Source organism: Odocoileus virginianus, chromosome 5 (genome assembly GCF_023699985.2).
Source record: "Odocoileus virginianus isolate 20LAN1187 ecotype Illinois chromosome 5, Ovbor_1.2, whole genome shotgun sequence".
NCBI classification, from domain to species: domain Eukaryota; kingdom Metazoa; phylum Chordata; class Mammalia; order Artiodactyla; family Cervidae; genus Odocoileus; species Odocoileus virginianus.
In genome coordinates, this window is record NC_069678.1 from 18,039,585 (window position 1) to 18,061,888 (window position 22,304).

A 22,304-nucleotide genomic window follows, 5' to 3' on the forward strand; every position below is an offset into this window, starting at 1 on the left:
TATGTTGTTGGATTCTGTTTGCTAGAATTTTGTTAAGGATTTTTGCATTTATGTTCATCAGTGATATTGGCCTGTAGTTTTCTTTTTTTTGTGGCATCTTTGTCTGGTTTTGGAATTAGGGTGATGGTGGCCTCATAGAATGAGTTTGGAAGTTTACCTTCTGCAATTTTCTGGAAGAGTTTGCATAAGATCGGTGTTAGCTCTTCTCTAAATTTTTGGTAGAATTCAGCTGTGAAGCCATCTGGTCCTGGGCTTTTGTTTGCTGGAAGATTTCTGATTACAGTTTTGATTTCCATGAAGCACTATTTACAATAGTCAGGATATGGAAGCAAACTAAATGTCCATCAACAGAGGAATGGATAAAGAGGATGAGGCATCCATCAGCAGACAAATGGATAAGGAAGCTGTGGTACATATACACCATGGAATATTACTCAGCCATTAAAAAGAATTCATTTGAATCAGTTCTAATGAGATGGATGAAACTGGAGCCCATCATACAGAGTGAAGTAAGCCAGAAAGATAAAGACCAATACAGTATACTAACGCATATATATGGAATTTAGAAAGATGGTAACGATAACCCTATATGCAAAACAGAAAAAGAGACACAGATGTACAGAACAGACTTTTGGACTCTGTGGGAGAAGGCGAAGATGGGATGTTTTGAGAGAATAGCATCAAAACATGTATATGGATGCATGAGACAAGTGCTCAGGCCCGGTGCACTGGGAAGACCCAGAGGGATCGGGTAGAGAGGGATGTGGGAGGGGGGATCGGGATGGGGAATACATGTAAATCCATGGCTGATTCATGTCAATGTATGACAAAAACCACTGCAATATTGTAAAGTAATTAGCCTCAAACTAATAAAAATAAATGAAAAAGAAAAGAGGATGAGGCATGTATACACAATGTAGTATTACTCAGCCATAAAAAGGAATGAAATTGTGCCATTTCGACAGACAGCGAAGATGTGGATGGACCTAGAGACTGTCATACAGAGTTTAGTGAGTTAGAAAGAAAAAAACAAATATCATATACTAACACACATACTAACACGTTTCCCATATATGTGAAATCTAGGAAAATTACACAGATGAACCAGTTTGCAAAGCAGAAAGAGACACAGACAGAGAGAATGAATGTATGGACACTATGCAGGGAAAGGGAGGGAGGGATGAATTGGGAGATTAGGGTTGACATATACACACTATTGATATTATGTATAAAATAGACAACTAATGAGAGCCTGCTGTACTGCACAGGGAGCTCCACTCAGTGCTCTGTGGTGACCAAACGGGAAGGAAATTTAAAAGGGGGGGTAAACATATCCTTATGGCCGATTCACTTTACTGCACAACAGAAAATAGTAAAACATTGTAATATAAATTTTTTAAAGTTCATCAAGCTGTTTGCTTAAACTTTCTGTATATTACTATAACTTATATTTTGATAAAATATAAAAAAGGAGTAGTTACTACCCCTCAGAGAGTGGTTTTGATCATTTAACTAAGTAATATGTACTTTGATAAGAGCAAAGTGTGATATTGCCACTTGTGGAAACAGTACCAGAGCAAGAGTGGAAAAATAGGAGATTTTTAAATTTCCTTTTAGCTAATTATTAGAAAATTCTTCCTGATACTTAACTCACACCATAAGTCAGTGGATCAGGAACTTTTCACAGGTAAAACAGACTAGAAAGTAGGCTACGTAAATTTACAGATTGATGAAGATGTCCTAAACCCATGTTCCAGGTACATCTATAAGAATCAGTGGGCTCCTTTGAGGCAATGAGAAGACTATTCACTCCTGTATTCAACAAGTATTTTTGAATATTCTCTATGTGTCAGACATTGTTCTAGGGGAGATATGTTAATCTCAACACTCGATCTTTGGGGCCTGTTAGTTCCCCGTTGCAGGGGACAGGGGAGATGGCCTGTGAATCATAAGGATATGCAATATCACCCCTGGCCTCTGCCCTCTAGATGCCGGCACCCCTGCCCCAGTCATGACAACAACAACAAAATGTTTAGACATCTCCAATTGTCCCCTGGGGGCAAAACAGAGAACCACTGTTCAGGGGAGTTGAACTAGAAAAGTGAGCAAGAGAGACAAGACCCCTGCACTCGTGAAGCTTACACTTCAGTTGGGTTATGCACCATAAATAAGAGAAAAATGAAACAAGATCCTTTCAGAGAAGCATAAGTGCCATGAAAGTAGTTTTAAAAGATAATGTAACAAAGTGACTGGTAGATTCATGGCCAGAGAAAGTGACATTTGAGCTAAGAAATGAAAGATATGAAGAATTCAATCAGGAGGAGAGCTATAGAAAAGGCATTCCAAGTAGGGGGAACCACAGCTTTAAGGGCCCTCTGGGGACAGGGAATCAAGCAGAAGGTGCAGCCCGTAGGCAGAATATTAGAGATAGAATTAAGAGAGATGGAAATACATATATATCATAAGTCTTAATTTTCTAGAAACAGGACATCACCTTCACAGACTATGGAAGCAGGGGAAATTTTTTTTTTTTAATTACATCCAAGAGATTAGCCCAGGCAAGTAGAGTTGGGGAGAATTGTGAATAGAATGGTACAGGGAAAGATGGAAATGCCCCCAGTACATCACAAGCAAGTGCTAAAGGAAGGACTTCCCAGCTGGTGCTTGTGGTAAAGAATCCATCTGCCAATGCAGGAGACAGAAGAGACACAGGTTTGATCCCTGGGTGGAGAAGATCCCCTGGAGGAGGGCATGGCAACCCACTCCAGTATTCTTGTCTGGAGAGTCCCCTGGACAGAGGAACCTGATAAGCTACAGTCCAGAGAGTCGAAAAGAGTCAGACATGACTGAAGCGACTGAGGACACACGCAAGGCAGTAAAGAATTCAGACTGCAGATGGCTCTTGAGTATTCCATGGGTGGTAACTCCAAGAGCAATAATAAAAGCCAAGTTTGGAACTTTCCTGGTGGCCCAGTGGTTAAGAGTTCGCTTTCCAGTGCAGGGAATGTGGGTTTGATCCCTGGTCGGGGAACTAAGATTGTACATGCCATGAAGCAACTAAGCCCATGGGCCACAACTAGAGAAGCCCAGGAGCCACAGGAAGGATCTCACATACCTAAACTAAGACCTGATGCAGCCAAAAAAATAAAACAAGTTTAAGGGCTCTCAAGGATGGGTACCAGAAGTCCTTGATACAAAAGCAAAATTTATAGGGCAGGGCATGATTTTAAATAAGGAATGAAAGCCAAATAGTAAGAAGAGAACAGGACCAAAACAGAAGCACGTAAGGATAATATGGAAGCTGTGAAGAGCCACAGTTACTAGTGCATGCATGAAGGCATCTTACTGGCCCAAAGGCTGGGAAGAAGTTCAGCCAACACACCAAAGAAAGCTCTCCAGGTTGCTCAGAGCTTGCATCTGTTATGATTACTGTTGCTCATATCATATCTGCAAGTAGATATTTGCAATATCACTCCTATTTTAGAGAATAGGATTATTAAGGGCACTGGGCAAAGACATAAAAGAAAAGTTACAATCTCTGTTTTACTATGCCTACAGTCTAGAGGAATATAGACCTAAAATAGCCAAAGACTTGATGTGAGCTGTGCTATGGGGGTATGCCCAAGGTGTGACACAAGCATAAGGAAAGCGCGCATTATTTTTTCCCTGGGGCATTAAGAATGACTTACCAGAGGAGATGACCTAGCTGTTGCCTGGGGCACCCATACCTGCCAGGGAGATAGCGAAAGGTGTATGGAATAGGGCATCAGAGGCAGAGAAGCAGCATATCTGTGGACATCCATGTCTCTGACTTACGGGTCTGCTAAGGCTGGTCCAGAAGCTCTCTCCAACAGGTTTGGAGAATGGAGTGATAGAACATGAGTTTAATTTTAGAGGGTTGTGTCTCTAGGGCCCAGGAGCCACAGCTGAGACCCTGTGCCACAACCACTGAAGCCCACATGCCCTGGAACCGGCAAGTCGCAGCTCCTGAGCCAGCGTTCTGCAACTACTGAAGTCTGTGCCCCTACAGCCTGTGCGCTCTGCAATGAGAGAAGACACCACAGTGAGAAGCCCGCATACCGAAACCAGAGAACAGCCCCCACCCTGCACAGCTAGAAAAAGCCCACAGCAGCAAAGAAGACCCAGTGCGCCAAAAATGAATAAATAATATAAATTTAAAATAGATAAATAAATGCATTTGACACTGTGTGCAAGTCAAAAAATGAAATGAATTAAGGAAATAGAGCCTTCATTCTAGTTCTCCTTCATTGTGACAAAATTGAATAGGAAGTACACAAAGAGTGATTAAGCTATAGACTAGACTGTTAAATACTTAAGGAATCAAATGTATGATCTACACTTCTGATGCTATGCTGCCTTTGTGGTCATTTTTAAATTACACTATTATATTTTCTTTTACTTTCATGTGAATTGTATCAGTTTGTACACTTACAAAGAGTCTGTCTCCAAATAAAAAGGAGCTAGGAAAGAAACTACCACAGGAAGAACATCAGGTGTTATTTTGCTTTGTTGGTTTGGTTTTTATGAGGTAATGGAAATATACATATATGTACATTATGTATATTTATATACACACATATATGTCATTTTTATATACATAAAAGTCTCTCTCCACCCCCCGCCCTGGTTCCTGGCACAGAGTTTCTGATCCTTGTAATTTCCCAGTGATAAAGGCATCTTTTGCTTTAGTATTTAGTCTTTGACCCCATCCCTGACACAGGGCTCCTAAAACCTTTGTAAATTCCTTAGTAAGAAGAGCACCAGGAACATCCTTTATTTTATTAAAATGACTCTGGGGAAAAAAAATAAAATAAAATGACTCTGGGGACTTCCCTGGTGGTCCAGTGGTTAAGAATCCACCTGCCAGTGCAGTGGACACAGATTCAGTCCCTACTTGGGTAAGATCTCATGTGCCACAGGACAACTAAAGCCATGCGCAACGACTACCGAGGCCCACACACTCTAGGGCCCATGCTCTGCAACAAGAGAAGGCACTGCACGGAGAAGCCCTCACACTGCAGTAGAAAGCAGCCTCCACTCTCCACAACTAGAGAAAAGACTGCGGGTAGCAATGAAGACCCAGCGCAGCCAAACAGTAAGATAAATAAATTTTTTTTTTTTTAATTTTTAAAAGGTGGCTCAGGATGGACCCAAGTGGGAGGGGCTGAGCCAAAAATAAAAGGCCAAGCCATGATTAAAAGCTTGGAATTTTCAGCCACATTCCCCATCCTTCAGAGGAGGGGCCGAGAATGGAAATGGAGTTAACAGGAGCTAATAGTTAATAACTGATCACGTCTAAGGGAGGAAGCCCTCACAAAATCCCAATAGCATGAGTTTAGTGGAGCTTCCAGCTTGGTGAACCCCAGCTCCAAGGGAACAGAAGCTCCCTTTCAGACCTTGCCCTGTGTATCTCTTCATCTGGCTGTTCAGCTATACCTTTTTTTCATATTATTTAATAAACTGGGAAATGTGTTTCCTTGAGTTCTATGAACTGCTCTAGCAAATTAATTGAACCAGAGAACGAGGTCACCGGAACCTCTGATCTACAACCTGGGCTTGAGACTGCTGTCTGAAATATCAGGGGGAGGTAATCTTGTGGGAACAGAGCCCTTAACCTGTGAACTCTAACTCTGTCTCTGGGCAGATGGTGTCAGAACTGAGTCAAATTGTAGGACACCCAGCTGGTGTCACAGAAGATTCCTTGGTGTGGGGAAAAAACCACATACACATTCAGTGACCAGAGATACCAGAAGGAAAGTGTTCAATATGAGTAGTAAAAGGGACTCTTGGGAAAGAAAAACACAGGAGAGGAAAACTGGGTGGTATTCCAACATAGATTTTCAAATGGCAGGATAATGAACAAAGAGCAGAGAACCAACAGAAAAGGAGCAGTTGAAGAAAGATCAGAAATATCATGGCCTGGGCAGGTCCTGCATGGCCTCCCAGAAGAAGCCATGATGTCCAGAGCACAAAGACTGGCCAAGGACAGGAGGAGATCTCCCTAACACGGAGCAGAGGCGAGTGTGGTCGCTTAAGGGAGATAAGGTGAGGTCAGTTGACATTAAGGGATTGTTGATGGGGTTGGCAGAATCCCTAACTGGGATCTCCACTTCCTTGGAGAAGGAGAGTGTAGGCCAATAGAGGTTGTGGTGATGGAATAGGATCTTGAACATACAGTGAAGGTTTGGAATCACCCCTTTGGAGAATGGGTAAAGCTGTAGATCAGAAACAAGGATTCCCAGGACACCTGTGGACCCAGCTGAAATTGAAGACTCTCAGTCTGTATTTGCTCTTTGTTCTTGAATATTCTTCTGCAGCCCTCAACAGCCCAGTGTGGGGGAAAGGCTTCAGGGTGAGGCAGGGCTGGACAGGGAGGCAGACGGGGTGAGGTTGTGTGGGAGGGATACAGCAAAAAGGTGAGTGGGCATGTAACTGATGCAGAAAGACCTCATCCCTGTCCCTGAGGGCCGTTAAGTGCCAAAGAGAGAGACAATAAATGCCAATGTGGAAAGGTAAGTCAACAGAAGTTCTCACATGCTTAGTGAGAGGTAGAGGTGGGCGCGACAAGTGGGGGGGTGTTCAAAGTGGAGAGGCCGCAGCAGGTTCCGGTGGTCAGAGGAGGCTCCAGGGCTGCTGCCACCTCCGCTGTTAGCGCTCAGCAACTTCGAGGCCCCTTTTCCGGTGGTTAAGAAAGAAAGGGGTGAAACAATTCTGCAGAGGGAGGGTGGAGCCGCTGCCTCCAGAGCCAGGCAGTGTCCACAGTCAGCTCAGCTTCCTCTAACGTGGACGTGCTGATCTGAGGAAGGTGAGGTGGGAGGAAGGGTGAGGCCTGAGCACCGGGAGAGGGGGCCGGAGAGAGAAAATACAACTTTCAGAAAAGCATAACTTCCCCTTGCCAGCAAAGGATGTTGAGGTTTTCTCAGTTCTGGGTTGTGACACCGGGCTTGGGGTGAGGCAACAGAAGGGGTTCCTGATGTGGACTGAGTGGATAAAGCTCAGTGAGTTCCCCCAAAGTGCTGGGGCAGATCTGGCTCTAGTCAAGGCAAAATTACAAAGCACGTAAAATATCCTCCAGATCCACAACCCACTTTATCACCTCTCTTCTTCTCAGCCTAGGGACCTCCCTCAACCCTTGGGACCTTCCTACTGACTGCTCCTCTCAGATAAAGCAACTCCCCCCACCACCCTACCCCCTGTCAAATTTACCTAGCCTAGGTCCCACTCTTTGTATCAGTTAACTGAATCATCCCATTTTTAATACTGTCTTTCTCCAATCTGTGTTTTCCCTACTTCTGTTTTGGCTCTTCCCTCTGCTTAACTTGTCCTTCCACCTTAGTCCTCTCTCCTGAACTCTTCTTCTTATTATTATTATTTATAATAATATAATAAACATTATATAAATTTTATAATTATATAAGACCCTGTGCTGGGTCTTTGTTCCTACGCTCAGGCTTTCTCCAGTTGTGGTGAGTGTGGGCCACCCTCTAGCTGTAGTATCCAGGCTTCTCAGTGCAGTGGCTTCTTCTATTGCAGATCATGGGCTCTGGGTGTTCGGGCTTCAGTAGTTGTGGCACAGGACCTTGGTTGCTCTGTGTCATGTGGGATCTTCCCGGACCAGGAATTGAACTTGTGTCTCTTGCATTGCAAGGCAAACTCTTAACCACAGGACCACCAGAGAAGTCTCATCCTGAACTCTTGCTTATCCTTCAAGGACACTTCCCCAGTGTCCCTACATAGAAGGAATTTCCATCTTCTTTGCACCCTTTGTGCCTGAGATTAATCTGCCTGTCAGCGACACGTAGCATTTTCTGTCTTCCCTTAGAGTTGATATTATACAGGCCTATTTTCCTCTGTCTGAAAGAGTCTTAAGGATGGAACCAAATTGTATTTCATCTTTGTTTTCTCTACAAAATCTTACATAGTTCTTAGAACATAGGAAGGGTTTAATGAAATGTTCAGTTGATTAAATAATTAATTAAATTCAGTTCCCAGAAATGACTCTTTGTAGGAATTTCGTGCAAAATACCAGGGAAGCCACATATATGTGGTTACCCTGGCTTTGACTTTCACCTTTCAGGCGTCACAGCCCTGTGCTTTCATTTCCCATTTGCAGGTCTGAGAACACAAAGCCGGTGACCCTGAAGCTACTTGGAACTCTCACACACAGCTTCGTTCAGCCACTTTGGAAAAGACTTTGGCAGCATCTGCTAGATATATATATATATATACATACCCAGGGATTCTACCCTCAGAGATACACCCAACAGACATGCATGCACAAAAAGGCTCATAGGGGACTTCCCTGGCTGTCCAGTGGTTTAGATTTTGTACTTCCACTGCAGGAGGTGCAAGTTTGATCCCTGGTCAAGAACTAAGATCCTGAGTTCCACACAGCACAGCCAAAGAAAAAATAAAGAAAAATGGCTCATAGCAGTGTGATTATAGTAGGGAAAAAACTTTGGGAACAACTCAAAGGTTCATCAATAGGAGAATACATGAATAAACTATTGCACAGTCATACAATAGAACACAGCCACGAAAACAACCAGCTACAAGTGAAAACAGACATAAATCTCATCAGATGTTGAGCAAAAAAAGACAAATGCAAGAGTACATAATTATGATTGCATTTATATACAGGCAAAACTAACCTATGATGTTAGAAGTCAAAAGAGTCCAAAAGTCTGTTCTGTACATCTGTGTCTCTTTTTCTGTTTTGCATATAGGGTTATCATTACCATCTTTCTAAATTCCATATATATGCGTTAGTATACTGTATTGGTCTTTATCTTTCTGGCTTACTTCACTCTGTATAATGGGCTCCAGTTTCATCCAGCTCATTAGAACTGATTCAAATGAATTCTTTTTAATGGCTGAGTAATGTTCCATGGTGTATATGTACCACAGCTATAAAGTAATTAGCCTTCAATGAATAAAAATAAATTGAAACATAAAAGAAGTCAAAAGAGTAGCTATATTTGTGGAAGACAGAGGAGATAATGAAGGGAGAGAGCATGTGGTAGATACATGGGTGTATTTACTTAATAATAACTCATTAGTGTATGTTTATAGTTTTGTGCACTTCTCTGCACACATATCATGAAGACAATGGTCCAGCTACCTCTGGAGATATTTCTACAGAACTGCCTCCCCATGGCAGTGCTGCAGCCCTGAGTTTCCTGAGTCTTCATCTCTCTCCTATACACAGGAACTTCACTGTTCGTGCTTTGTTTGAGGGGAAGTACAAAGAGGAAAAGATGGACAAAAATGAATCCAGTCTTCTTGGAACTTGCCTGGATCCCAGCCAAAGCATACGCAATCAGTGACTCCCACCTGAGAAGTGAAAGTTTCAACACAACCTACAGGAAGAGTCTGCAGCCTTCAGAGGTGTCTGTAAGATGCTGTCCCTGCCCTTATTTATTTATTTTTTTGTCCAGCACATCTCACCCCAAACCTTGCAGCCCCTGGGCATTGACAGTCTCTGGTGTGTCCTTTAGAGTTTCCTCAGAATGCATAGCCAAAATCTGAACTTAGGGTTCAAAGTGAACTGTAGGGCTCAAGTCCACTCTTACGAGTGGTGATTTGAAGATCCTTGCTCCCCAACACATCTGACCCCAAAATCATCCCAATCTTCCTCTAAGATGTCTGAAAATAATTCATTTATTTTCTCAACTAACATGTTTTGAGCACTTTGTTGTGCACTAATCACAGCTGTAATTATACGTTAATTGATGTAAATGGTGTAGGCTCTGTGAACAAAGGAGTTGTGTACTTATTCACATCTGAATCCTCAGTTTCTAGTCCAACACCTGCTGCAGAGCTGCTCAAAACCTATCCAGGGAAGGAATGGGAATAGAGAGGGAGATGCTATTGTGAAAACAGACTATTTTACAATACAGTATAATCATGTGCTTCAATGTCTTGAATACATGTTGCCTTAAGTTAAAAATGTTGACTTATATATGTATATATATATATGTATACTTATAACTGATTCAAGTTTTTGTATAGCAGAAACTAACACATTATAAAGAAACTATCCTCCAATTAAAAAAATTTTTTTAAATAAAAGCAAAAAGAGAAGCAAGTGACACAAACTGCTAAAACATTTTCCCCAAAAATTCAACATGGTAGCCACCTAGAAGGCATATAAAATTGATAAATTGTCAGAAACTTTAAGAGAATAAAAACACAAATTTACAGGGCATAGCTGCATATGAGATTACATACACAGGACTCTATGAGAAATAAATGTATTAGTCATTTTTTTGAATAACAAATGCCTGTGCACTGCTTATCTGTGTGGGTTTTTTTTTTTGATGAAAATGCAAAATCAGCTTTAATAAATACTTGTTTTAATAAAATAAAACATAAGAATTCTTTTAAGACTGTGCAATATCAATCTATCCATCTAATTCAAAGATCTTTATGTAAAAAATATTTTCATATACCAATAGTAAAATAAAAAATGTTGAAGTCTCCCTAAGATCTTGGTTATGACAATGAGAAACCCTCAGAAAAGGGTCACACTTAAAACTTTATCATCTTATCTCAGTATTCTCTAACTCACTTTCAATTCAATTAATTAGAGTTCAACAAAGGATTACCAAATAATTTCTCTCTTCTTCACTCACTCTGACTACAAAACTAAGTGAAATACTTGCCCTGCTTCCAAAGAGCTGAATAACATGAAAGTTCAGTTTGGAGTTCTTTATATACTGTATCTCATCTTTATATCTAATCTAATCTCATCTAATCCTCACACTTCCCCTAGGAAGTAGGCATCACCATTGATTTCATGTTTTGAATGAAAAATTAAGAAACAAGAGATTGGTTAACTTCCTCAAGGCCACAGAGATAGTACTTCAAAACAGTTTTCCCAATAAACTTTCTGGTAGGCCGATAAATTCACTTTATTCTATGGATTACTTAAAGTATTCACTCATTCAATAAATATTTATTGAGGATATAGTTGTGCCAGATACTGCTCAAGATGCTGTAGATACAGGAGTGAACAAAAAAAAAGCCCTGCCTTCATGGAGCATACATTCTAATAAGGTGAAGTGGAAACTAGGAGACAGAAAATAAAACAAAAATAAACATGTAGTATGTAAAATGGAGACAAGCATACAGAGAAAAATAAGCCGAGAGAGAGAGAAGGAGTTGCAAGGTGGAGGGGCTATTTTTAGTGGGAAAGATATCATTGCGGAGGTAGTACCTGAGCAGAATAAGGAAGCAAGCCTCACAGAAAATGAGGAGGAAGCAGCATTCCAAGTAGAAAACAGTGCAAAGCCCCCAGTGAAACAAGTGTGAGGGCCATCAGGTCAGCGTGACTGAAATGCAGTGAGAAGAGCAGAGAAGGGGTAATGGTCAGGGCGGCTGGATCACTTGGACCATTGTGAAATGTATGGCTTTTACTCTACGAGAAGTGAGAAAGCTTTGGAAGACTTTTGCAAAGCATAATATGAACTTCTTACACATATGTGATGCATATTGAATTCTTCAGTAAACCAAGTTTTAGAAAAAAATGTTTCACTCTCATTGTGTCTCCAGATTGGATGCACTGAAAAAGACATGTCATCACTTTTGTGGTATTCCTGCCAAAAACACATGACCTGAATCTTATGACAAAACATCAGACAAACTCAGATTGTAGAACTCTCTAGAAAGCAACTGACTTGTACTCCAAAAATGTTGTTGTTATAAAATATGAAGAAAGTTTAGGGAATGACTGTAGGTTAAAGATGACCAAAAAGACACAGCAACTGTAACTTCCCTGGTCCAGTGGTTAAGAATCTGCCTTGCCCTGGTGCACTGGGAAGACCCAGAGGGATCGGGTGGAGAGGGAGGTGGGAGGGGGGACTGGGATGGGGAATACATGTAAATCCATGGCTAATTCATTTCAATGTATAACAAAAACTACTGTAATGATGTAAAGTAATTAGCCTCCAACTAATACAAATAAATGGAAAAAAAAAAAAAAGAATCTGCCTTGCAATGCAGGTGATGCAGGTGTGATCCTTGGTTGAGGAACTGAGATGCCATGTACCTTGGAGCAACTAAGCCTGCATGTCTCAGGTATTGAAGCCCGAGAGACACAACTGCTAGTAGAGAGTTTAGTTTGTGCACTGCAATGAAAGATCCACATGAAGCGAAGAAGATCCTTTGCACCACAAATAAGACCCACTACAGCCAAATAAATAAATAATTTAAAAAAACAGACATAATAATGGAATGAAATACATGATCCTGGTTGGATTCTGGATGGGAAAAAAAGGTGTCATAGCACATCTGGGGCTTCCCAGGTGGTTCTAATAGTAAAGAATCTGCCTGCCAATACAGGAGACTAGGAGACGTGGGTTCAATCCCTAGGTTGGAAAGATCCCCTGGAGGAAGGCATGGCAACCCACTCCAGTATTCTTGCCTGGAGAATCTCATGGACAGAGGAGCTACTGAGTTAGACACAACTTAAGTGACTTAGAAAGCAAGCTCACAGCACTGGGGGAACATTTGGTGATATTTAAATATGCATTATATATTTGATTGTATTGATGTTAAATTTACTAAATTTTATAGCTGTGCTGATATCATGATATAGAGATATTCTTGTTTTTTGAAGCTGTGTGCTAAAATAGCTAAGAGTAAAAGGGGGTGATGTCTGCAATTTACCCTTGGATATTCCACAAAAATAATGATAATTATTATACAGCTATTCACACATGCATATATTTGGAGAGAATGAGAAATAAACCAAATGTGATAAAATGTTAACAACTGGTGAATCTAGGTGAAGGAAATACAAGAATTCTTTGTACTACTATTCTTGCAACTTCCCTGAAATGTCAAAATTATTTTAAACTAAGAAGTTTAAAAATTGAAATAAATAACTATAGCAGTTTCTGTCAACTTACACAAGGCCAGCCCCACAGATACAGTATATAGCAAGAAGAGAGAAAATTTCCTAAGGCCCAAGTCCACCCCTTCTGGTGCTCAAAGAATCACTCACCTGGCTCCCCCCTGCAATGGATTTGGCAAGGCCATGCCCAGAGACTGCCACAAGGATGGAGGGAGCATCACGTAGGCTCATGATCTCAGAGTCAGCCCAGCCTTCTCTTCCTGCACTCCCACAGCCAGGCATCAAACCCTGTGGGTCCTACCTTGGCTTTCAAGGTTCTAATCTAGCTTTCTTGCCTGGGATCTTGCATCTTTGGATACCCCCAGCCCACACACATGAGTCCCAGGCTCCAGACTTCTCTCTCTGCTCCCTGTTCCTCATCACGCCCTGCCCTACTCCACCTGTATTCATACAAATGCCGAGCCTAGAATGTGTCTTCCTGAAGGATGTCTGAGTGCCAGAGGCTCAGTGATTGAACTGGGTACCCAGGGACGGCTTGTAACGGGCCCTAAACAAACACTTCCCTGTGCCTCCGTTTCCTCCCTTTGCAGCCAAGTGTGCCTTCCTCTCACTCCACCTCCATTCACCACACCCCACAAAGAGTTACCAACTTAAAATGCAGGCTCCAAGTTTCAGAGCACCCTAGACAAAGTTGGAGAGAAAGGGGGAGCACCCCTCACTGAGAACCCTTGCCCCCTCATTTGCTGGCTCAGGACCCAGTGGAGAGTTTTCAGTTTGCTATGGAACCTCCTAATATGTCTCCTTTTCCCTTCCCCGCCCCTTGCCCCCAGCCAAAGTGAAAGTGTTAGTCTCCCAGTCATGTTCAACTCTTGATGATCCCATGGACTTCTGCCTGCCAGGCTCCTCTGTGCACGAAACTCTGTAGGCAAGAATACTGGAGTAGGTATTCCCTTCTCTGGAGGATCTTCCCAACACAGGAATCGAACCGCAGGCTCCCTCATTGTGGGCAGATTCTTTACCATCTGAGCCACTAGGCAAGCCCCCAGCCAACATCTCCCTAATAATTCTCCGGCTCCCTTGGCCTCTGGGCTGCTGACAGAGTTGATGGAGAGGGACCAGCCCTTGCAAGTAAAGCCTCTGTTAGGGCCTTTGTCTCACCCTTCCTATCCTCCTCCCCCAACTCCACACTCCCTATCGCTTGCCAGGGCTCAACTTTCCTGCCTCAGAAAATAATCTGTCAGTCTCTGAGCTCCAGAACCACCCGACTTCCTTTGAGAAACCCAAGTTCATGGCCACTGCTTCTCTCTTTCAGCAACTGCACCAAATGAGAGGATATTTCATTCTTACAGCCAGCAGGGAGGACACTCTCTACCCCCAGACAGAAAGGAAAACTGAAGCCGGTTGGAAGGACTCATCTTGCCAAGGTGGACTGGTTTGCTGATGGCATGGCCAGATACACGCTTCTCGAGGACCTCCCAACCCACTGCCAGCCTTTGCTGTCTGACCCAGCCTGCCCAGAGCTGCAGGGAGCTGCTCTGAGTCACAGGTCCAGGTGACCAGTAAGCTGCACAATCCAGAGGCACACATCCTGATTTCCCTGAAGGCCGCAGCACCTGGTCCATGCTGGCCCACCCCTACCAGGCTGGGCCTCCTTACCTTGGCCCTGATGTCCCTTGATGAGCAGGAGGAGTGTGAGGCCGAGCACTTGCCCCAGCATCCCCACAAAGCAGGTGTAAGACGCTGACAGAGGGGTCAAACCAGCTTCTTCCCCACCAGATACTCTGCCCTACACAAGCTCAGCAGCCGCCCATCAGCAGAAGGTTGACAGGGAGAAGAACTCTGCCGGGCTTCAGCCACAGTTTCCTCAGCTTGAGGATGTTCTCGTCAGCTGAACGCTTGCAAGGTTGTTGAGGAAGCCCCAGTCCCTGGACCTGGTCTGATAGTTCCCACAAGTTAAACTTAAGTTCGCCTCAAGTGGGCGGATGCTCAGAATACACAGTGACTCACAAAACCAACTTAGAAATCTTGTCCTGAGCTCTGCCCCAGCCCAGCCTTTTTGTTTAAAGGACAGTTGCCCAAGAAAGTTTACATTCATCTGCATCCTACTGGCAATATAGAGAAAACTATATGGGGACCAAATAGCCATTAGGTAAGCCTGTCCAATCCCAACAGACATTGTGAAGGTGAAGGAGAGAGGGTTTGAGAAGGATGTAGATTGAAAAGTGGATCACTAGACAATAGGTGAAATGCCGAAGAAGACCAGCAAAGGCACTAGAAAAATCTAGCAGGCCTGGGGGTTTCCTGAAGAGTGATACCAAAGTTTCAACCTTAAGCACATCCAAATTAAAATGTTTCCATAATAATACCCTTTTGCCTAGTTTCCAATATGTACTTTTAAATTCCTTCCCTTCCACTTTTTCTACTTTCCGGTAATAGTTCTTTCTTCTCAGCTTCTCTCACCCAGGCAGCATGTAGACCCATTTTTGCTGCGCCCCCAACACACACTCTGATCCACCCTCCAGAAAGGCCAGGCAGCATTTGACTCTCTTCACACCCGCATGGAGGGATGGAGGCATCCAACTTTCCCCAGAACTCAATTGCTTTGAGACCGCACCCAGAGTTCTATGCCCTTCTTTTTCTTCTGCTTTCCCCTCAGCAGAAAATACTTTCAGTTCCCTTCAATCCAGTCCTTCTTCTCCTTTTCCATCTGTTGATCCATTTCCAGTCACTGTATCTGAAGTTGGGCTGGGGGGAGGCAGACTGAAAGACTTGCCTGCCAGAAAAAAAAAAGGCAGCAATGATTTTCTGGGTCAAACACTGGATTTGTAGTCTAAGGTGACACTAGTGGTAAAGATTCCACCTGCCAATGCAGGAGACCTAAGAGACACACGTGCCGGAGTCCAGTCTCGGCAGGATCCAGGGGGTACCCTCAGGATAAACGGCGTCGGGGAGAGAGAGAGAGAGAGAGAGAGAGAGAGAGAGAGAGAGAGAGAGGTGAGACCAGCCTTGATAGGGCCAAGTCTATGAGGGAGAGAGAGAGAAAGAGTGACCAGACCGAGGCGGGGTGTAGCAGAGTCTGGCAAAGTCTGGCAATGCTTTATTTTTTACCATGGCTTTTATACCCTAAATTAGTACATTTCTAAGGGGAAGATAGTTTAACATTATGTCAGCTTGTCCTTCACGAAACCAGGGTGTTTTCTGCATGCTTCTTTGTTTATGAGGGTCTTGTACATTATCTTCTAGCCTTGGAGCCTAATAACATTTTATGCAGGTCAGGTGAATGTAAACCTATTTTCTGTTTCTATGGTGACCTTAACTGAAAGGTAGCAGTCTCATAGGGCAACAGTACAGAGTGAAGTATAACCTTGTTAACACAAAAATTAATCCTTCTGCAGAATTTGTCAGTTGTGTTTATCTAAGAAGTTTACAGCACACAGATTCTGCAGCTTCGGTGAGGCAGCTTCTGCCTGGCACTCCTGGCTGACAATTAACAACCGTCTCATTGTTACCACACTAGGGCTAAACTCTTATTTCTCTAGATCTTTAACTATATTAACAACGGTTTCTATAACACAACCTTAGCACATTAAAAGCAAAAACACAGCAAGCAAAACACAGCAAGCAAACGTCAACCCAATAACCACCTTTAGAATAATTTTTCTTATGTTTTCTAATAGGACTTCCTCACTCCCTGAAGGGCTCTATGTCTACTGGGGCCTTTATATGATCAGGTTCTTTATGCTATTTTATGATTAGGGTATTATGAGCAATCATGCATATTAGTACCAAGGGCATAAACGCATTTGCCAAACAAACTAAAATACCAGCAAAGGAATTTAAATTAAAACACTCCTTTCACCCTGAATAATCTCGTAAAATACCACCACCTGGGAAACTTATTGATTAAAGTTCTAAATTGCTTCTTATTTGGGAAGAGATCAGGGAAGGCCTTCTGCCTGTGTCACAGAAATTAGGGAGTAGTCTATTGAAGCAGGCATCAGAAAGACAGATAGCATCTTTAAGGTGAGCGCCGGGGACAGCTTTTCAAAATCCCTGAAAACCTGATCTGCCTTGCCTGTCAGACTTTCTCCTCATGACCTTGTCATGGGTGGGATCTCGTGAGCTGGCCTTTTTCAAAACCCCTGAAAACCTGATCCGTCTTGCCTGTCAGGTTTTCTCCCTCATGACCTTGTCATGGGTAGGATCTCATGTGCCAGCTCCCAGCACACAAGTTTGATCCATGGGTAGGGAAGATCCCCTGGAGGAGGTCAATATTCTTGCCTGGAGAATCCCATGGACAGAGGAGCCTGGCAGGCTACAGTCCATAGGGTCACACAGAGTTGGACACGACTGAAGCGACTTGGCACATACATGCATGTAGACTTGAGTTCCAGTTCAGCAACTCACAGCCTGTGTGATCCTGACCAAATTATTTTCTGAGCCTGTGGGGTCAACAGTATTTGGCTCCCATTCGTCACAAGGTAGTTTTCAGATGTATAACCTCCATTAATTGAAGTAAAGAAAAACAAGCAGGTTAACAAGTTATTTTAATATGTAAATGCATATTACACAAATGTATTTTTTAAAAAAGAATCAAATTAAAAACTGTACCTGAGAGTATGCAAATTAAAAATGCTGAAAAAAAAGTTTTGTTCATTTTTTTAAACGCAGACCTACACAGATTTTTCCTGTTGATCTAATGGTTATCATTTCTTCTTTCTATTTTCCCCTCCCAAGAGGCAGCCCTTTAGCCCTGGGAAGTTTCCTCAGAGTTGATCTGGCCATGCCCCTGACCTGAGGTGGTGCTCAAGGGATGATACAGTAGGAGGATAAATTTCCTCCCATGAAAGATGTAATAGTCCCAGTTCTGAGACTAATTGTAAATTTGGGATCCCTAAGACTACCTTCAATTTTGGTAATTTACTAGAAGGCAATTTAACAGAAATCATTACCATGTTAAATACATATGCTCTGGGACTTCCCTGGTGGTTCAGCAGTTGGGCATCTGCCTGCCAATATAGGGGACACAGATTCAGTCTCTAGGACCTCACACACCGTGGGGCAATTAAGCCAATGCACCACAAGTATTGAGCCCATACTCTAGAGCCCGCATCCTACAACTGCTGAAGCCCTAGAGCCTGTGTTCCACAAGAAGAGAACCAAACTCAGTGAGAAGCCCATGCCCTGCAACTAGATAGTAGCCCCTGCTCACCAAGACTAGAGAAAATCTGTGCGCAGCAATGAAGAGCTTGTGCACTACAACAAACACAACCAAAAACAAAACGGCCTTTTCAGGGAGTAATACCCACTCTTTGAGTTTATCCACAGAAATACTGTCATTAATGCATTAAAATATTTTCACAAATGCTCAAAAGTTCCTCCTTATAGCATTGTTAAGTAAAAAATCAGAAATAATCTGTATGTTAATCATAGGGAACAATTTTATAAATACAATATATTCATTCTATATTATAGTATATTAAGAAGCCTTTTAAAAGAGTAAACTCTGTAACAACCTAAAGAGGCAGGGTGTGGAAGGAGGTGGCAGGGAGATTCAAGAGGAAGGGGACATATACATGCCTATGGCTGATTCATGTTGATGTTTGGCAGAAACCAACACAATACAGCAAAGTAATTATCCTTCAATTAAAAACAAAAAAAAATGAAAGAGTAAAATAAATGTCTACATACTCATGTGAAAAGAGCTCTAAGACATTCACAAAACCATCTGCATAATATAATTCTGTTTAGGTGGACAAAATGAATGTGTGTATATTTATGTTCTCTCAATGGTTGTAAATGTAGGGAAACATGCCTGGGGGAAAAATATTCATGATGATAACATTTAGATAAAGAAATAGAATTTTGAATAGAGGTAAGTGAGAGTGAGTTTTACTTATTATTCCACATATGCTTCCTGTTCAGAACTTTTTACAATGACTATATTACATATGCAACAACTTAAAATATCAGCTTTCAGACTGCCATGGGTGCTCCAGTGGTTAAGACTGCACTAGGGCTCCATGGCTGGTGGAGGAACTAAGATACCACATGCCTTGAGGTGTGATCAAAACAAAAAAGAATGTAAAAAATATGTGTATAATATTTCAGTTCCCCAGGTTTCTAGATTTTCACCTACATAACATAAGATCAATGTATTCATGGAACTGTCCAGAGAAGCAGAACCAATACAAGCTATATAGACAGGGAGATAGAGATGGAAATAGAGATAAAGAGAACTGATTCAACAAGTTATGGAGACTGACAAATCCAAAATCTGCTGAGCTAATGTCTCAGTTTGAAGGTCCTTAGGCAGGAGGACTGTCTCTTACTTGAGGGAGAGTACACCTTCCCCCCGCCCCGGCCCCATTGAAAAGGTGCTGCAGTACAAATGATCTGTGACTGGTTGGATCTTCAGATGTACAACCACCTGAATGGAGGGCTGACTCTATAAAGTTATACTCAGATTTTAGACTGGTGGGGGCAGAATCAGCACCATTCACCCCGACATAGCTCATTTTTCAAGGGTCATCTGTATAAAATCAAAATCCGATTTCCATAAATTATGTACTTAAGTTGTTAAATTTAACAATAATATATCAGAGTGTTTTACAAAAATGGAAAGAAAATATAATGACTCTAGGTGTCCTGCCACCAGTTTGTGAATTACATCTATTTTGTGAATTATAAATTTAGAAGACCAAAACTGAATGATAAGGCAATTCGTGCAAACCAATGTTCCCTTTCACTTATTAAAACTGTGCTCACTTGTTGCTCAGTCGCTCAGTCATGTCTGACTCTTTGTGACCCCACGGATTGCAGCATACCAAGCCTCCCGTCCTTCACTGTCTCCCGGAGTTTGCTCAGATTCATGTGCACTGAGTCAGTGATGCCATCCAATCATTTCATCCTCTGTCGTTCCCTTCTCCACTTGCCTTCCTTCTCCCAGCATCAGGGTCTTCTCCAATGAATCAAGTCTTCACATTAGGTGGCCAAATTATTGGTGCTTCAATTTCAGCATCAGTTCTTCCAATGAATATCCAGGCTTGGTTCCCTTTAGGATCGACTGATTTGAACTTCTTACTGTCTAGGGACTCAAGATTCATCCCCAGCACCACAGTTTGAAAGCATGAATTCCTCAGTTCTCAGCCTTTTTTATGGTCCAACTCGCACATCTGTACAACTACTGGAAAAACCATAGCTTTCACCAGACAGACCTTTGTCAGCAAAGTGATGGCTCTGCTTTTTAACACTCTGTCTAGGTTTGCCATAGCTTTTCTTTCAATGAGAAAGTATCTTTTAATTTCATGGCTGCAGTCACAATCTGCAGTGATTTTGGAGCCCAAAAAACAAAGTCTGTCACTATTTCCATTGTTTCCCCATCTATTTGTCATGAAGTGATGGGACTGCATGATCTTAGTTTTTTGATGTTGAGTTTTAAGTCAGCTTTTTCACTCTCCCCTTTCACCTTCATCAAGAGGCTCTTTAGTTGCTCTTCGCTTTCTGTGAAGCAGTGTCGTCTTTCTGTGAAATGGTGTAGTCAGCATATCTGAGGTTGTTGATATTTCACCTGGAAAACTTGATTCCAGCCTGTAATTTCTGCAGCCCGGCAATTTGCATGGTGTACTCTGCATAGAAGTTAAATAAGCAGTGTGACATCATACAGCATTGATCTACTCCTTTCTCAATTTGAACCAGCCCGTTCTTCCATGTCCAGTTCTAACTGTTGCTTCTTAACCCGCATACAAGTTTCTCAGGGGCAGGTAAGGTGATCTATATTCCCAGTTCTTGAAGAATTTTCCACAGTTTGTTGTGATCCTCACAGTCAAAGACTTTCATGTAGTCAGTGAAGCAGAAGTAGATGTTTTTCTGGAACTCTCTTGCTTTTTTGATGATCCAGTGAACATTGGCAATTTGAACTCTGGTTCCTCTGCATTTTCTAAATCCAGCTTGTACATCATGAAGTTCTCTGTTCATGTACTGTTGAACTCTAGCTTGAAGGATTTTGAGCATTACCTTACTAGCATGTGAAATGAGCCCAACTGTGCAGTAGTTTGAACTACAATTCTTTGGCATTGCCTTTCTTTGGGATTGAAATGAAAATGTCTTTTTCAGTTCTGCGGCCACTGCTGAGTTGTCCAAAATTGCTGGCATATTGAGTGCAGCACTTTCACAGCATCATCTTTTAGGATTTGAAATAGCTCAACTGGAATTCCAATACCTCTGCTAGCTTTGTTTGCAGTGTTTCTTCCTAAGGCCCACTTGACTTCACACTCCAGGATGTCTGGCTCCAAGTGAGTGATCACATCATCGTGGTTATCTGGGTCATGGAGATCTTTTTGTACAATTCTTCCTTGTATTCTTGCCACTTCTTCTTAGTATCTTCTGCTTCTGTTAGGTCCATACCATTTCTGTCCTTTATTGAGCCCATATTTGCATGAAATATTCCCATGATATCTCTAATTTTCTTGAAGATATCTCTAGTCTTTCCCATCCTATTGTTTTCCTCTATTTCTTTGCATTGATCACTTAAGAAGGCTTTCTTATGTCTCCATGCTATTCTTTGCAACTCTACATTCGGATGGGTATATCTCTCCTTTTCTCCTTTGCCTTTCACTTCTCTTCTTTTCTCAGCTATTTGTAAAGCCTCCTCAGACAACCATTTTGCACTGGTGCATTTCTTTCTTGGGGGGATGGTTTTGGTCACCACCTGTACAATGTTATAAACTTCCATCCATAGTTCTTCAGGCACTCTATCAGATCTAACCCTTGAATCTATTTGTCACTTCCTATGTATACTCACAAGGGATTTGATTTAGGTCATATCTGAATGGTCTAGTGGTTTTCCTTACTTTCTTCAATTTAAGCCTGAATTTTGAAATATGGAGCTCATGACATGAATCACAGTCAGCCTCCAGTCTTGTTTTTGCTGACTGTATAGAGCTTCTCCATCTTCAGATGCAAAGAATATAATCAATCTGGTTTCAGTATTGAGCATCTGGTGATGTCCATATGTAGTGTCATCTCTTGTGTTGTTGGAAGAGAGTGTTTGCTATGACAAGTGTGTTCTCTTGGGGAAATTCTGTTAGCCTTTGACCGGCTTCATTTTGTACTCCAAGGTCAAACTTGCCTATTACTCCAGTATCTCTTGACTTCCTACTTTTGCATTCCAGTCTCCTAGGATGAAAAGGATATCTTTTCTTGGTGTTAGTTCTAGAAGGTTTTGTACATGTTTTAGAAGATCTTCATCTTCTTCAGCATTAGTGGTTGGGGTACAGACTTGGATTGCTGTGACGCTGAATGGATCGCCACAGTCACTTCTGAAAACAAATGCATGGGATCAAAGTTTCAACTTGCAGTTCGAAGCTTATAGCCGTTATCTTGTCATTTTAATGACATGAGCATTCATTAACCAGTTAACCATAAA

General features: G+C 42.1%; 1 protein-coding gene across 2 annotated transcripts in view; it reads right to left on the minus strand.

Moving 5' to 3' along the window:
• Positions 1-14,836, minus strand: part of CD244 (CD244 molecule) — a 37,115-nt gene extending 22,279 nt beyond the window's left edge. For both annotated transcript variants that reach the window (XM_020889321.2, XM_070467644.1), the window contains exon 1: positions 14,534-14,836. In XM_020889321.2, coding sequence (XP_020744980.2) covers positions 14,534-14,594 — 61 coding nt within the window. In that variant the 5' untranslated portion in view covers positions 14,595-14,836. The remainder of the gene's footprint in view (positions 1-14,533) is intronic.
• Between the last annotated feature and the right edge of the window lie 7,468 nt (positions 14,837-22,304).